Raw genomic sequence first — 17,527 nt, 5'->3', positions numbered from 1 at the left:
TACTGATTTCCTTTCTGTATTATCCAATAATGGAAGCTTTCTGGGCATTTCACAGCAGTTGATTGCAAATGCTGAAACACAATTGCAATGGGCATCTTGCATCATCTGTTAAAATTATACACTTAAGTAATGGAGCAAAACCTGACAGATAGTTAGGTGGATTTTCTGAGGGTTGTTTTGCTCTAAATTTTGCTTTCAGCACTTAGATGCATGATTAAGTAGGCATCGTCCTTAGACATAATGAAGTGCAGCAATAATAGGAAGGATAAAAATAATGAAAAAATGATTTGTTTCCTAAATATACTTGTTTTAAACAACCTATTTAAAACCCCTTCAAAAATAAAGCAACATGTCCACTATTTATGGCAACATGTATATGTTCAGTGCGGACTTTCTTCACTCCTGTTGGTTACAAATTATGCATCCTTATACCTATGAAAAATAATTGTCCACCTACACACATGTTGAGGAACATCTCTTCCTCAGCTGTGTTGTTGACTCATATACTGTGTGGCAGTGTGGAAAGGTATACACACATTTTCCTTCTACAAATCTTTGATGTGAAATATAGCTTCCATTGAGTCTGAAGTGCCCGATCCTGCCTAATCTTGGAAGCTAAGCAAGGTCAGTTCTGATTGGAATCTGGATGGGAGACTTAAAATGTTGTGAACCACCAGAAAGCTTCAACTATGGGTGGTACAGAAATGTAATGTGGTGGTGGTGGTGATGGAGAAGGTGAAGGAGAAGGAGACGAAATGTTCACCAGCAATTTGGCTCTTGAAACCTAGATTCTCTTCACTTTGAAGATGTGAAAGTAATTTCCAATATTCTGTAATACTCTAGCCTGACCAAAGCAAGGCAGGTTGGAAAGGGCGGGCTTTGTAGACAAAGGCCTGACAGTTCACAGGAGTTCAGGGCAGATTTTCAGTGACTGTTTCTTCTAGACACTGAAGAAGTGTCTAGAAGATACACACACATGCACGTACACACACACACACACACACACACAATATTATTTCTAAGTGTACCTCCCTATAAGTGCATCCCATTTAATCCCAAAGGAAAGGCACCACATTTGGTAAGACCGAAATGAAGAGCAGAACCCATTCTCTACCCTACAGAGTGGGAGTTTCATCCTCACTTTTAGGAATACCAGGGTCTGAGATATGGAGAAGTGACCACACCTCAGGAATGGGGCTCCAGCTCTGTACGGTGAAGGCCCCGGGTTCAACCTCTGGCATCTCCTTTCGAAAGATACCTTGGTCCCTAATCTGAAAAATGCCCATCCCTTAAAACAGCATGTCTGGTGCACTGCAGGCATGGTTGGACTGCAACTCCCATCAGCCCCAGCCAGCACCACCAATAGTCACGATGACTGGGGCAGTGGTCCCAAGCATCTGGGAGACTCCAGGTTCCCCGTCCCTGTTGCTCGGTTCTATGTTTTGCTCCTAGGCAAGTGCTCGTCGGCTTGCCATGTCAGCCCCCAAATTACTCCAGCAATCGAAACATCAGAGGGGAAGTATGGACTTCACCTCCTGTCACAGTCTTCTGCGATATCTCATATCTTACCTGAGATTTCTGAATGGGAAAATAAGGCAAAGCAAGGTGCAATACCGCCACCACCATCGGAACTATTTTTGTGATATTTCTCTCTCTCACTTTTCAGGCTGCCCGTTCCTGATCTGGGTCATCTCCATCACTACAGCTGTGGATAGCTACGGAGAGAACCACAAGTAAGTTGCTCCAGTTGGCGAGGTCCCATAGTGGGGGGACAATCACTGAGCAATGTGGGTCCCACCCGTGCTCAGCAATAGCAGCACCCAGGAGTCCACCTTGCCAGATAGCACCATTGCCCAAGGAATATCTCATCCCAAATATGAAGCCTTTTCTAGCCCTCCCTCGGAGAGGAAGCCACTAGCTAGTCCAGATGGACAGAGAAGTACGAAACCTCTTCATGATTGTAGCCCCAATCAGTATTAGTTAGCATTAGTATTATTAAATTCTAACAGCTATGTTATCAGTGTTTAACCTGAAATCCAGTGCCAGTGTCTGGCTGATGCTTAAGGGTCCAAAAGACCTGAACAGATGATTTGTTTTAAATAAGCAAGGAAATAAGCAAGCATCCAAAGCAGAAGCAGATGGTTGCCCACCTCCATTTTTACAGCTTCCAGCGTGTTCTCCCAGCCTGTTAAAAACCTTGATCTTTGCTGCTTGCCTCTTTGAACCACTCGGTGAACAGCTTTCCCCTCGCTGTCCCTCTCTTTCCAGCTGCTGGCTTTCGCTGGAGCATGGCGTCATCTGGGCTTTCGTGGGCCCTGCTCTGTTCGTCATCATGGTAGGTTTGCACATCCAGGGTGGGGATGTCTTGTGCAACTCGAGGGGTGCAGCTTGATCCGCTCATTGTGAATGTTGGAGGAACCCCAGAACATATTCTGAGATTGCACAAGGCCAGTGGCTTTAGGCCCGAGCTAACCTGCCTCCTTGATCTGAACCAGGTGCTAGGATTAGGAAGCGCTCAAGGGGGGGATGCATTGGACATGGTCTCTTACTTGTGGGGCTTGCTGTGCTAAAGGAACTGGTGTGGGGAGGATGAAGCTGGCAAGGATATTGCTGAAAGGGGAACCTGCCCCTGTGGGGTTTGATAGAGGACAGGTAGGTTTGTGATCACGCACCCTTTCAAAGGATCACCCATCTTTTTAAAGCACATGACACAATTTGCCCACATTTCAACTCCCCATCCCAAAAGAGTGCAAGTTAGTGGAAACCCCACCTCAATACACAGAATATTGCTAGAATCAGGGGGACAATGGAGTGCACCAATCCTCATCAGAATGGAATCACTGCAGAATTTTGTCAGGATTAATCAGAATAGTGTTTCTCATTTTCCACATACCATCTTTGCCCACATTCGAATCTCTCCCTCCATCCCATCCCATCTCATCCCATCCCATTTTCTTTTTGTTTCCCAAATGGAGAACATTGTGGCTATTCCCTTTTCAAAAAAATTGCAGCCACAATGAAAAGCCAAATCCTGTTTCAGACGAGTGCAAGGAAGAGCCCCCGTCTGCCATTTGAGTGTGGGGCCCTCCCTGTGACCTGCCTTCCAGCAGCAATTCAGGCTCCCTCCTCACTGCCTTGTGCCACCCCTGCAACCAGAAGTCCCTCTGTTCCAAGGGCTGGGGAGGGCCACCGTGATGGAGCCCCCCCCCCTTGCATATGGGGATAATCCTGTCCTCTCCAAAAACTCCTTTCTGAAACCCTTCCTGCATCGGCCACCGCACAGTGATGGAAGGGCTGAGCCTGGCTCACGCCGAAGCAGCTTGCAGAGCGCTTGTCTCCACAGAGCAAACAGCGAAAGCCCTTTTTCCAGAATCCAAAGAATATGTTGCTCTGGGGAGCCTGTCTGCATTGAACAGGCGCAGAAACAGGTAGCTCACACACCGCTGCAAAATCCTTTTCCTCGAGCTACGTTCGGGGGACTCATCCAACCCGCTGCTGCATTTTTCTAAAGAGCGTTTTTGTGGGCTGGGGGGGGAAGCGGAAATGGGCTGGCACTCCGCTTCTGCCTTTCGTAACCCCATGCCAAGGCCCTTGCTGCTGTAACCCTGGATCAAAGGGGAGTAGTTAAAGCAGGTCTGCTTGGCTCAGATGGCTGCTCCGGGCGCATCCATTGGCCATAATGAATGTAATCTTTCTAGACGGGAGCTGCAGGTTGATGACTGAACTACTGATATGTGAATGTATTACAGCGCTTTAATTACACCCTCACATTAAATTATGGTGAATTGTTGCTTAATCACTTGGACTGCTCCAGGAGTTTGGGAGGGTTGGTCGGCCTGGTGGGGTGGGGGAGGATTAAGAAAGATTTCTCTTCTCTCCACCAATCTTGGCAGCATCCCCCTTGCTGATGCCTTTATCGATCTGGCTGCTGTACCACCTATGATAAGCGAAAGCACATGCAAGGCTTACCAGCAAATAGACGGATAAACACATCGATGGTGAATTTGCACCTCTGCCTACCGTAACACCCAAAGGGCTTCCGGGTGTGCTTTGTCCAAACAGAAAGCAGAAACGTAGCAGGGTATATTCTCATGAAGCATTCAGTGCTGAGGTTCGGCTTGGCTTTCTTTACCGTGGAAGAAGGGGAGTGGCTTCAGGCTCTGCTAGGCGAAAAGGCTGGCGGCAACGCAATGCCATTTCTGCCCTTGCTAGAAGAGCTAAGAAACACAAAAGTTATGCATGAGGACATAATACAAGGCCTACTGGGCCAGTCCTGCTGCAGCACAACTTTGGGAAGGCCGCGTGTTCCTCACCTTGGCTTTGAGGTGTCGCAGTGTTCTGGCTTGCAGGACCCCTGGACCCCTGGTTCTTTAAGCTGCCCCATGATGTCTCCCACTTTCTGAAAAACTTCACTTCTGTTTCGTGGTTTCCTTGTGGCTCCCGCCCCCCTCCATCCCCTTTAGGTATTTGGAGAAGTCCATGTGTGCGTATGCACATGTTAAGAAGTTTAAATGATGATCAACAATGACATGGTTTATTTATTTATTTTTTTAAGAAATCCAATATTCAGATTCCATTCCATTGATCCGGCACTCTCTTTATCTTGCTTAAACTCCTCTGCAGAGAATTCAAGGCAATTAGTAACATGCCTTCAGGCTAATGCCCCAAAACGTTATTGATTGCAAAGCAACACAGAGCAAACCCTGACTCTGCTAGGCTCCGTGCGGTAAATCACAAGCCTGTAGGCCCAGGTGCTTTATTGAATATATCTACTGCCTGTGAAAGGAGATTTCTCATGGGTCGGAGTTAGACGTTTCGCAATAGGCTCAGGTCACTACCGTTGCTGCCGAACTTCAGGCTGGAACTGGAGCTTGTGGGGTTTGGACAATTTCCCTCCCACCTGAGCTGTCCCAGCCTCTTCCCCTGCCCCTTCTCCCAGTATGCTCTGGGCATGGCGCAGGGGTGGGCAGCAGGCAGCTATGGCCAGGGCGCTGGGAGCCGGGTGCAGTTGCCTGATGGAGACTTGCACCAGGTCTCACAGGTCAGAGACAAGGAGCACCTCTGAGAACAGTCCAAGGTCAAGAGCCAGCAAGACAGCAAGACTGAGGCAGGAACGGAGTCCAGGAGCAGGCCGGAGTTTAGGTGCAGGAAAGGCAGTCTGGTTCAGAAGCACGGCAAGGTCAGGGAGGATGGGTGGAGGAACCTAGCAGGGCACGGCCAGGCTGGAGACAAGCATGCAAGCAAAAGCTGGCTGGAGGCAGGCAGGAAAATGCCTTAGAGCAAGGGAGTGCTGGACGCTGAGGCATGGCGTAGCTGCCAGAATGGCTCCCGTTGCTGTGGCAAGGAGCAGAGCCGCAGCAAAGCCTTTCATGCTTCTCTGCAGGCGTCCAGCCAAGCTGCATTCTGGCCACACAGCTGTACCCACAAGCTCCTGCAGGGGTGTTCCCGGTTCACAGGTGCTTGGAGGACCAGCCAGGCGTCCTGCATGTTGGCACATCCTGGGTGGATCCAGCATCCTGGCATGTTGGAAGATTGTGGTACACTCTCTGCATGATTTCAAAACCTGGTTCTTCAGGGTTCTAAACTGGCAGCTAAGTCTGCCATCAAGGATAAGCATGATTGGGCATTTGTTGAGGGCCCACAGCTCCTGATACTAGGATTTTAAAAAAAAGATGCAATGGATCTAAAGTAGCCAGGTGTCCTCTTTTGCAGAGGTCCATCTTTTCTTGGAAGGGCTGCCAGAGAACCGTTCTCTGATTCTTTGAAGGGCTGCCCAACCAAGCCCCAGAGATAAAGGACCATCAGAAGGGAGAGCCAGGCTTTGAAGATTTGGAAAGGAGGCCAAGCAAGCCTAACAGGTCACTTGGCCAGTTTTCCACCTTGGAGTAAGATGAACTGTATTACTATTACAGTATAATAATTATTTCTAAATGTGTATCTATCCATATGTTAGCATATGCAATTTAATGTGGATCATTGCCCCCTTTTTATAGTGATGGGCATCCTGCTTTTTAGCGATTTTCAAGTGGCCATCCACTTGATCTGTTTTTTATTCAGAAAATGGTGTATTTTCAGGGTGGGGAAAATTAACAAAATCCGAACATTCAGAGACAAGTAAAAATCTCTTTTGGCAAAAGGTTTCCATTAAGAAGAAGAAGGAGGAGAAGATCAGCCATCTGCCACCATGGTGTATTTCCATATTATATATAGCAGAATTAAGGAAAATCTACTGAAAAAACCAAACATCTGGTTAATGCGAAGTGTTAGCAGCATTTGAATAGACTGGAAGCTGTTACACACTTGCAGGTGGGGAGAAAAGTTTTATGGCTCTCATAAATAGTGTGTTTGCTGCTAAATTGCTACATCCTGGGGGGTCTCTGTAAATTCCACCGCTATTGTTTATTGGCTTCCCTCTATTCCTGTTTGCCTGTTTCTTTGTTTCTTTTAGCTCCAGACTAGACAGGATAGCGTTAAAGCAATTTGTTATTCAAGCAATTAGCAACTTAAAGTGTTCCTTTAAGTAAATAGCAGGCATAGAGTGGCAAACTGGATCCAAATCCTGAGAGGGGCAAACTTTCTGGCTAGGCCTCCATCAGAGTCTCAATGCAGATTGATTCCACCCCATTCCGAGTCTGTGCTTTGCATCCAGTAGAAAGCTCCCAGTATGGACAAGGGGACTTGTCCTCCTGATGCAGGCAGACAATGGAGGACCCTCAATCTAGACTGGCACCGCGGTGGCTCCAAGGGCTTCAACTCTCCCGCCCGTCCCTCCTAGGGCCTCCCCTTTCTGTGCTTTCAATTTACTTTTACAAACACGACCGACTGACAAGTGCTCAGGTGTTGTTCCACCAAGTGCTGCCCTTCATTAGTTGGTATCTCATACAAATCCCAGAGAAACCAAAGCCCTAGGGAGATAGCGGGCTCTCCCACACTGGAGGCATTGAAGATGAAGTTGGACAGCCAGCTGCCGGGGATGTTTTGACTTGGTGCCCAACATCGAGCAGGGAGTTAGACCTGATGGTCTTCTTGGCCCCTTCCACCTCAACCATTCAATGCTTCTGCAAAGGAGCTGTTGGGCCAAATCCTGTGTTGCTTGTGTTGCATTGCATTACTGTTCCATACCTTTTATTTAAATTATTTCTCATCCAGCTTTCAGAGCAGAAGCCCTCCCAAGATAATACACAGTAATAAAACACGTAACATTCGGCTTTCCCACCAGAGATCTGGGCCTAGGCATCTCTGATTCCATAGACCATACAAATGACCTTAAACAGACGTTACTTGTTCTGCCATGTGCCTGCAAGGAATTACAAGGAAATGGATGGATACTTCCTAGCTGGCTCAGATGCATGGCATGATGGGTTTGTGGGCCAGATGAGAAAACCCACAGATTGAGTTCAGACTGAGTTGCTGGAATTACTAATTACCTATCTCTAGAACTAATCTTGAATAGTATGTACTTAATAGCTTTTTCCTTCCACACACCACACACACACACACACACACAGGAACTGTTCACAACTTATAAAGAATGGACTTGTCGTGGCCAAGATGCATCTGGCTCCACACTGGTCCGATGCAACCACCGAGTAGAATATACCAATTTCTTGCCTCTCTTCCCTCTTCATGCAAAACCCTGTAGCTCCATTGATGAAAACGATGCGAGCACAGCCTCTGCTTAATGATTTCCTTTGTGACCTGGCAATGCACCCCACAACCACAATGACTTGTAATGGCAGGTGTCCCTGATAATGATGAGAGGATGGGACTTAAATCACCTCCCATCACCAGTGAGTGCACTAAAGAAAGAAAGAAATTACCACTACAATGCTGGGCGAGACATTTCAAAGCCAAGGGATGGAGATGGTGTGGGAAACAGGGAAGAGTTGGCTCATGGATTTCAGTTAGGTTAATGACAAGGCATTTTTTACTGCCAAGATGGGCTGTTTCTTCAGGGAAAAGATCACCAGCCATTTATGGACCCTGTCAAATGCTCACCAAGCAGTCTGTGGAGGCCGGGTGCAATGCAACACTCTTTCAGGGGATGTGGGAATGGATTCTCAGGAAGATGTGGAGGAGGTTCAGACTCTGCAGCAGGGATACCAAGATCAGTGGACCCAGGGATAAACCAGGCTGTAGCTTCAGATACTGTGAAGTCTGTAAAGGAACTTGGAAAAACAACAACAACCAAGTGTCCAAACTGTGCCATATTTCAAAAACTGTGTGCAAAAAATGTGTATACCAGGAAGGGAGCAAGAATAGCTATTAAGTTCTCTGAAGCGCACACAAGTATGCAGGAAAATGTGTCGTTTTCCTCTGGATGTACATAAAGATCCATACAGTTTTTCAAATGGAAAAACAGATGTGCATGCTGTGTAGAACAAATGTTGAAAAAGAGAATCCTGGTGAAACAATCCTGACAGATTTTTTGAAATTCGTATTCAGAGCAGGAAACTCTGAGCAGAGAATGATCTGACTGTGAGTAGAAGACAGTTTCATACATATACAATGCCCCTTCCTTACCAGAATCCATCCTGTTGAATTGTACAAAGGGCCTTTCTTGACAAAGTATCTGACATATGTGAAACCTGAACTGTTTTTATAAGTTATATAGTTTTGATCTGAGTAAATACAGCTTAGTTTGCCAACTCCTGAATTCATATGTAATTATACTGCAAACCTCCCCCCACCACCTCAGTAACCACGGAAAGTGTATCTTCAGAATAAAGCAAATGGCTCCACATAACAATTCCAAAACCCCAGTGTTTATCCCCATTGTTCAAGCACCCTAATGCACAAGAGCTCTGTTTGTGCTCGTATCTACACAATTATGCTGTATTTCTTCCTTGGCATTATGGTTATTATATTTGGAGAATTTAAAAATATAATGAGTGTTTCATCAGCCATTCATTTCACCTCCATTCAACCTGCCAACAGGCTATTTATGTCAAATATCAGAAAAGCGGGAGGGAAGCACCCAGCGACAGAACAAGTTAGCGGTTGTTTCTTAGATTTATTTTATAATGTACATGGAACGGATTATTTGCTCCAGCTGGCTAGAATGTTAATAAAACTATTCATACCAAATCTGTTTACTCAGTCTAGTTATGAATACCATTATTTGCTTTATCTGCCGTAATGCTACCTTGTCACGCCTTCCTTTCTCAATGTGCTTACATGTGGGACTGGAGTGCATCTTCCTGTGCATCATTCAAAAGTTCACACTAAACTATAGGCCAGCGAGTGGGGCTTAAAGTCTAAAGGCCAGATTTAATTTTGAAGGTGTTCTCAGGCAGAGAGGGTTGAAGGCAAAAGGGGCAGGCCAAAATACCCCAAATAACCAGCATATTGTTGCTGGTTCTCAAAGTCAGTGGATGAGTCCTAGGAGAAGCATTCCAACCTTTCTGAATGAGGAAAAACCTGCACAAAAGCTGGGCAAAGATCAAAGAACCCATGGTTCTGGAATGGGGAGGGGCCAGTTGGAAGGGCCTTTGCCAGAGGGTCAGATGGGGATTGCAGAAGGCCAGATCTGGGCTTCGGGGTTGAGGTTTCCTGGATCTGGCATAGCTGGAAATATGAGAATGTATTGCATTGTCCGCTCTTCTGTTCTCTCTAAATGCAAGTGGTTAATATTCAATCATGGTTTGTCTCAAACCATGGCTTATGAAGTTGACTTGTTGTCACTGTCAGGAACATTAACTGCAGTTTGAAATTCAGACAAGATGGAAGGAGATCAAAATTCCACAGAACCACATCAGAGAACAGAGAGGGAGACACAAGGCGAAGTTTTGGAAATTATCTAAGATAACAAAATGGTAGGCAACAATAACAACTAACAAGAGACATACTGGGCATAGTTACTGAATGAAAAGTGTTGTTTGGATAGCATACTAAATGTGGCCATACCTTGAATAGATGCTTTGCTTGGCTCTCAATACTGATGAAGCGAAGTCCTATTGATTTCAACAGGTCTATTCTAAGGTTGTCTCACTCTGGAGCCAACCCGTAATTTCATTCTTGCTAAATATACTTTTTCTTTGATGTAAATGGCAGATTTGTAAGTCTGCCAAAATGTACTTCCTGTTTTATGAGTGTAAGTCATGTTTTGTTCATATTTGGTTGATTTATCATTTTAGTTCTTTATGCTGATTTATGTTATACAAGTGGAATCGAAAAATAAATGTTGCTTTATGGAAGACTGATAGTCCGAGTTCCAGACGCTTGGTCCCACTGCTCTTCTTCCCTTCATTTTCCATTCCTCCCCACAATGGAAAACTATTGCTGCTGAATATGCTTTCACTGGGCTACGTTCCTCCCACCACCCACACAGATATCCTCCCCAGGTGCTTGTTTCGTTTTGCAGACATTTTGCCAAGTCTACTGTTGTTTCCCTTTTGTATGTGGTTAGAGTCATTTGGCCACAACATGTGCAGCCTGAACATCAGAAATAGCATTGTCCTTTGAGAGTCTTTTTTGAGTTCGTAGAACTGCATAAGTGTTATATGTCCTGTAATACTTGGTTTTGCCGCAAAAGGAAGGATGAGTGGAAATGTGCCAAGTTCTCGTAAGAGTTGCCTCCCTCTAGGAGTGACGCAATCCCCAATTTCCAGGCGTGGGAGTCTGAGGATAAGCTTTGTCAATCGCATTCTATGGATGGGTCCACACAACACAAGAACCTCTGGTGGTCTCTAATCAAGGGGGGCTTGTCTGAACCCACTTTGTCTGGATCTGGACAACCTAGCAAGCCACTCTGGCATATAACACACCACAGAACCCAGTCACTAAGTTTGCTCTGGGGGAATGGTGAAGTCATCCCAGTGTACGAAATCTAGGAAATACAATGCCGGGGTGTTGATTCCGTGAGGGTTTCTTTCTTTTTTTCCAAGCAGACACTGGAATAGCTCCCATTATAATATGATTAGATTGCAAGGGCTGTGGAATGTGTCTATAGGGAGCACACACATTTCAAATGAGCCATAATAGCCACAGACAATTTTAAAAGTGTTGGCTAGCGCAGTGTGGGGTGGGGGAGCCTGTTTTTCCAACTGATTATTGAGCTGGAGAATAAATGCCAGGATTCCAGCTAAATAATAGCAACTGTCTATTATCCCGCTTTCTTTGGATGGCTGAATAATGAAGACATTTGTTTGCAAATTGTTATTCAACAGAAAAAGCTGTCATATTCCCCCATCACCCACTGCCTGAAAGTTAACAGGGCTTGCTGCCAAGAAGAGTTTGGAATCCTAATCTTGAAGCTTAACAGCCCAGGCTGCTCTTCCTGATTCACATATCACAGAGAAGTCATGTGGATCCTTTCAGGGCCGCTTCCCTCCAGATATTCTTAAACTCTGCTCTTAAGAAATGCATCTTTTAAGAGGAAACTCATAAAGCAGGGTCCTAATTCGGGTGGAGGTGGTGGAGGAGGAAACATTTAGGATTTTGAGGGTGTCTTGAGTACATTCACAAGCGGCTGCACCAGCAGGGAACCTGGCTGCTTGTAAAATGGGAAGTTTTCAGAAGACAAACTCGTGAGACTTAGTTTTTAGGTTTGGCCAGATTCTCTCCCCTAGTCTGTCTGAAGAAAGCAAGTTTGTTTCTACACTAACATGTTTTAAGATTCAGCTCTTTTCCTACAGAAGCTGTTTCTAGGTTCAAGTTTCGAAGGTCATCACTATTAGCACCCAAAAGGGTCTTCTCAGCTTCTTATCTGGGAGTCTATGAATTTTTTCACCAGCCGAAATATTATCTGTAATTGAGCAGTTTAAGTCATGGGCACACTTGGGGATTTATTGTGCTCATCTGGGGTGTCCAGGCTCACATTTATCTCTAGGCCATTTTAGGCTTGACTGTAATGTACATCAAAGAGCAAAAAGAACACAAGGAGCAGAGGACAAAAGAGCAGAGGTGTTTATAAGAGGGGTTCTCTCCAGCTTTTGTTCAGGAGGTCCTGGAAGGAAGGAAGGAAGGAAGGAAGGAAGGAAGGAAGGAAGGAAGGAAGGAAAGGACAGTCTATCTATGAGAAACCAGTAGCTGGAAATAATGGACATGGAGTTTAGCTACAAGCAAAGCAGACTTGATTATCAAAACAACACTTGGCAGTTTCTTCGCTGCACTGCAGACAACAGCTATTACATGCTTAATTGTGTTTTTGTTATCCTCCGTATTTCTGGAACAAGGACAGTGTCGGGTTATTCTGCCACAGATCTATGTATTTAGTCGTTTCATTTGTGGACCACCCAATAGCTGAAGCTCTCTGGCAGGTTTCAGAAAAATGAAAGCATAAACAGCAAAAACATAACATTTCCAGTGAACTATTTTTTTTCTTTTGAGAACAATTTAATGTCTAGAACAACGTTCTTGATACAAATGCATTCTATATCAAGGACGGGGAAACAAAGAGCATACATGCACTTTTATAAGTGCATTTGATAAATAAAGTGCATAGTAAATGCACACTTTTAATAAATTAAAGCAAGGTGTTTCTGTGTTTTGAACAGATATTTCCAGTTTTGGAAGAGATGCTCCTTTGCTCCTGCCCTCACCACGAGTTAACATCGTTCTGTTCCACACAGCTCCAAGACACACTCCTAGCTGCTTTCCCTGATGGAACCTTTTCTTGTTTCCTCTAGGTCAACATCGGCATTCTTGTTGCGGTCACCAGAGTCATCTCGAGAATAAGTGCAGACAATTATAAGGTGCGCGGTGATGCCAATGCATTCAAGTAAGTCCTTCTAATCTAAAGCAGCTTTGAATGCCAAGAAGGTCTGAGTTGCTCTTTAGGCAGCTGCTCCTTAGGGTCTGGGATGTGGTAGCTAAGACAAAATCCAAAAGGCAGAGTACAGAAAGATAAATAGATTGTTTTTCAGAAGTAAGGTTTCTGAAATCTCCACAATTTCATCAAGGAGCAGAGCAAGTACACAGTGGAGAAGTCTCTCTGACTAAAAGGGCTTTGGTCCAAAAGAACAAGATGTACACCCACATCTGGATGCATTTCTCCAATGAACTGAATTTGGTGGTTCCCCCATCCCCACCAGGGGATGGCTCTTCAAACAAGTGCCGAGGAAGCAGTAGAGAAATGCCACATTTGCTTTGCTAGGGTGCCACTTCGGATACTTCCTGGACCCCTACTTTCTCTGTAAACATTACCTAAATTCAGACAAAGCAGCAAAGGCTGAGCTGAGCATCTCTGTAGATAACATTTGGTTTGAATGTCATGGATGTGGGAGAAATCCTCTGCCATTCCTGAGGGGGGAAATTTGGCCAGAGGGCATCTTGCAAGGGGCTTTTGCTGATGGTTGCCTCCCTCCCTTTTTAAAAAAATAATGAAATGGTTATTGGGGGACGTTCTGGTGTCAGCTTCACCCCCATGCTTCAATTTTTTCTTCCTCACCACAGATCTCTTGTAATGCCACCCTTTTACCACCTAGGAATGGGACTATGAAATTGAAAGGTGGGGGAAAGGAAATGCACCCCCTCCCCAAGAGTTTTGCCTATTTGGGCCATATAGAGAGCATAAAGTTGAATATGCCACAAGTTGTGGAAAGCTGCATACAGGTTTTGCCGTTTTCCAAGCTCGCCATCCCTCCATCTGGATGGATCAGTTCACTTGGTGTTAGGCTTGACAGAAATTTGTAAGATGATCAGGTGCATTTATAGAGCAGGGAGAACCTCTCTTAGCCTGTTTAAAACAAAGAGCATGAGAGATTTTTAGAGAGATGAAGACAGACAAGATCAACACTTAGCAGCCCCCTGCTGGATGCATGCACTGTGGCAGTGTGAGAAACTGACATATTTATAAGCACAGCCTCTAAGACTGGAAGAGAACAGTTATATACTGATCCAAATCTGAACAGACTCCAAAGCAGAAAACAATAAAAGACAAGTTTAAAAGATGTAAACACCCTATTAATAGTTTTTATTAAAACAAGCAAAACCAACCAAACAAACCAAATGCCAATGGGGATAGGGGGGGACCATGGCTGGTCAAACAAAGAGGCTTCTAAAATAAGGTAGTTTGCAGCAGATGCTGAAAGTAACACGATGTCAGTGCCAACCTGGCCTCCTGAGACAGGGGGTTCCACAGAAAAGGAGCCGCCACACTGAAGGCCGCGCACGGGGTGGACTCCTGATGGGTCATATGTCCTTGAGGAACCACAAGGAGCATCTCATCTGAGAACCCCTGTGACCACGCAGATTGGTAAGGGAGAAAACTATCCTTCTGAGCTGTCCTGTGAGGTCACCTAGTCCATATTCTTCAGATGATAGCCTCAAAGTGGGACTCACATGAGAATTAAGACACTTCAGCATTCTTCTTTATAAACCTATGTTAGTGAAATACTAGGCGCTCTCTCTCTCTCTCTCTCTCTCTCTCTCTCTCTCTCTCTCTCATGTGCTCTCTCTCTCCCTCCTTACTCCAGTTTTTGAAAGTGGTTTACAAAATCATGACACGATGAACGAACAGCATCCTCACCCTAGAACCAAACCTGTTTCGAAGTTGTTGTGGTGTGTGAAGCTTTCCAAAACAAACATACTCATACTGGGATTTCATCCAGTTGGAAACAGGGTTGGATGTGTCAGTTTCAGATACTCTACCAATCTTGTTTCCTGAAAAACAAGTTTGTTTTGTATCAGTTCATGAATGTTTCTTGTTTCTTTTTACAAAATGAAAACGAAATGCATGCTCACTTCCACACACATTTCCACCAAAGGCACACCTCTCCCCTTGTATATGCTTTTGTGTGCATATACATACCATTCTCTCTCTTTCATCAGGCATTAACATCACAGCCACTAACAAGGGTAGAAGTTCAGTGGCATGTCCACCCTATATTTCAACCTGAACTTTAGAGGAGCAACTCATGGGGCTGAACTCTACTTCATACCCCAAGAAAGGTTCAGCACCATGGATAGCTCCTGAAGCATCCTGGGTACATCCCAGAGTGGCTAAACTGCCCATCAGCCTCCAGGACAGAAACTGAAACATCTTGCACAAAATATATTGTTGTTCACCTGTCTGCCGATGCAGGTAGAATGTTACTAGGGATGACAGTTGATGAAACTCACATGAGGGAAGTTGTACCAGAATATTGAGTTGATTACAGAAAAATTGCCCTGCCTTTGGGGGCAACTTGGTAAGAGAAGTAACTGTGGGGGAATGGTACTCAGTTCTGGCTCTGAGCTGAAGAGATGCAGGGACAGCCCACTTGGGAGGCTCACTGGTTGGACTGCTCAGGGCCACGCAAAGTGATCCACAGTTTTTGCACACTGAAGTTTTAGTAACACGGCTCATGACTCCAGTTGGCAAGAATAAAATCTGGCGTGTGTACTTGGATTTGCCCATGTGGGACCCTGGAGATGAGGTTTGTTGGCAGCAGAACGGAATATTTACTGGAAGAGAAGTGTTTCTCTTGGCATCTGGCATTAACAAATAGATGTAATTATTGCCAGTTAGTAATTGTTACGCGTTTTTCCATAGTGATGGAGAGCTGTGTCCAGCACGTTGATCCAGCTAACGATACAGGAAGGCATAAGTCTGCCCTTGTTTCTGTTTTCAGCAATGCACATTTTCATAATCTCTGACCATTTGGCAAGCTGTAATTTCCTCACAATGCTGCAGCCCCTGTTCCCTGCATGGAAGAAATTCCTGTCTCATAGAGCAGCCTGCAAAAATAATTATATTCTTGATCGCCAGCTTCAATTACAGAGTGGATTATGTCTCTTGGGTGATCCCAACATAATACATAAGTTAAATTCAAGGATGGTTAGCATATTAGAGCAGATCAGAGATGGTTCATGATCTATCTGGTCTGCGGAAGAGCTGGTTCGGCTCAGCTCTGCTCTGCTCTGCCCAGCCGGGTTTGGATTTTTTGCACAAGTCCTTTTGCATGTCATTCATTGCCTCCATGGTGGCATTGTGTATTGTGTGAAGCCAGGGAGTTGGCCAATGCTGGGAAGCAATAGAAATTTCTTCTGGTACTGGCCCTTTCTCCATGCTAGGGAGGCATGGAACCCCGTGCCTCTCCCAGCATGGAGAAGGGCACCGTGAGCAGGCTGGGGCTGAATGACCCCAGTGAGCATGGCCCCATTGATGGGTGCATCCATCCTGCAGAGCATGGGTGGCAGGCCATTTGTCTTCCCTGCGTTCCCCCACCCCCATGGAATGGCTCTGCACCCCTGGCCAGAGGCCTGTTATCCTTCAGTTCTCCCCTTGGCTAGAAAATCTTAATTTTGTTCAGGATGCTGTCCATGCACACTTCTCTGTAACTTCCCATTCATTCTTGGCCTTCCTCCTTTACACCACTGATGTACAAGAACACACAGAATGAAAGAACTGTAAGAGGATTGCATGAAAAAAAATCTTTCTATCTGGTGTGCTTTACCACTGCTCATGTGGATACGTGAATGCATGGCTAAAACATAACAGAATTATGCTTTTGTGTTCTACTAGGAATTAGGGTTGCCTGTGACTTCTGAATCTGCCTTGACCTCTGGTCTCACGCTGGCTCGCCTTGGCCTCTGCTTCTGCCATGACTTGTTGGCACCTGACCTTGCTTCTTGCCTTTACCTTTGGACCTGCCCTGGCTTGCTTAATATCTGACCTTTGCTTGTTCCTGGCGTTGCCTCTGCCTCTGGTTCCTCTGCATTCCGCCAAGGTCTTCATCCCCCTCCATCATCCATGGACTTAGTATTCCAGCCATTGCCCTCTGCCACCTACATCCTGGACCTGACATGTAGATACTCGCTTATCCTGGCTGGTGGATGCTGGGAGTGACAGGCTTTCATGTTGGTCTAAACATGCACAGGATTAGACCTTTATTAGATCACGTAGTCATACTCTGAGAGAGCACGCTGCATTGGCAGAGGCAAAGGACTGAGAGAAGAAGCAGAACTCTCCAGCAGGGCGGGCCTGCATGGTCCTCTGAACCAATGTTTCAGGAAGGAACACCGGGGTAATGGAGAGTTTCTCCTGCATTAGGAGCCCCAGTGCATGATTCAGATCCCCATGATCTGGAGTGAATTTCGGGTAAAAATACTTTTGCAATCAGCCCTCATTTCCCACCGCACCATGTCAGGGATCCCCCTGGGCAAATATCAGGAGAAGAAGCAGACCCTGGCTCAGTGACAGAGGGCTTGCTTTGCAGATAGCAGGTCCTCAGTGACAACATGTTGGCCGATGTTCCTTCTACCATTCACGGGCATGTATGACTAGAAGCTGCGCTTCAGGACTGGGGACAGGCAGGAAAATTGTCTCCTCAATAGAAGGGACTTTTCTGGACTCAGGAACGCATAGCCCAGCCATCACGGTAACAAGGATTTTGTTGGCCAGGGATAGTTTTCAACATGCTGCAAGGAGAGCCAGGCCTCAGAGAATGCTCAGCACACCAAGGCTGGCATCCCCTTTGTCCTTGGAGGGAGGGCCTCATTAACGAGTCCTCAGTAAACTGCCAAGCCCAAATCTTATGGAACACTTTCTCATCTGCCTCCTTTGACATGGCCCAATGAGCTGGAAAAAGCAGCATCATTTTAT

The 17,527-nt window shown here is 45.6% G+C and overlaps 1 protein-coding gene across 3 annotated transcripts in view; it reads left to right on the top strand.

The window, feature by feature from the left end:
* Window positions 1-17,527, top strand: part of ADGRD1 (adhesion G protein-coupled receptor D1) — a 148,008-nt gene that overhangs the window by 105,950 nt on the left and 24,531 nt on the right. For 2 of the 3 annotated variants that reach the window (XM_044440635.1, XM_044440637.1), the window contains 3 exons: window positions 1,667-1,733; window positions 2,269-2,335; window positions 12,630-12,721. In XM_044440635.1, coding sequence (XP_044296570.1) covers window positions 1,667-1,733; window positions 2,269-2,335; window positions 12,630-12,721 — 226 coding nt within the window. The remainder of the gene's footprint in view (window positions 1-1,666; window positions 1,734-2,268; window positions 2,336-12,629; window positions 12,722-17,527) is intronic. The other variant, XM_044440636.1, reaches the window with a different exon arrangement.

This window comes from Varanus komodoensis, unplaced genomic scaffold (genome assembly GCF_004798865.1).
Source record: "Varanus komodoensis strain SLA01 unplaced genomic scaffold, ASM479886v1 scaffold38, whole genome shotgun sequence".
In the NCBI taxonomy this organism is placed as follows: Eukaryota; Metazoa; Chordata; class Lepidosauria; order Squamata; family Varanidae; genus Varanus; species Varanus komodoensis.
Note: the sequence above shows the minus strand (reverse complement) of the source record. Positions and strands in the feature narration are given on the sequence as shown.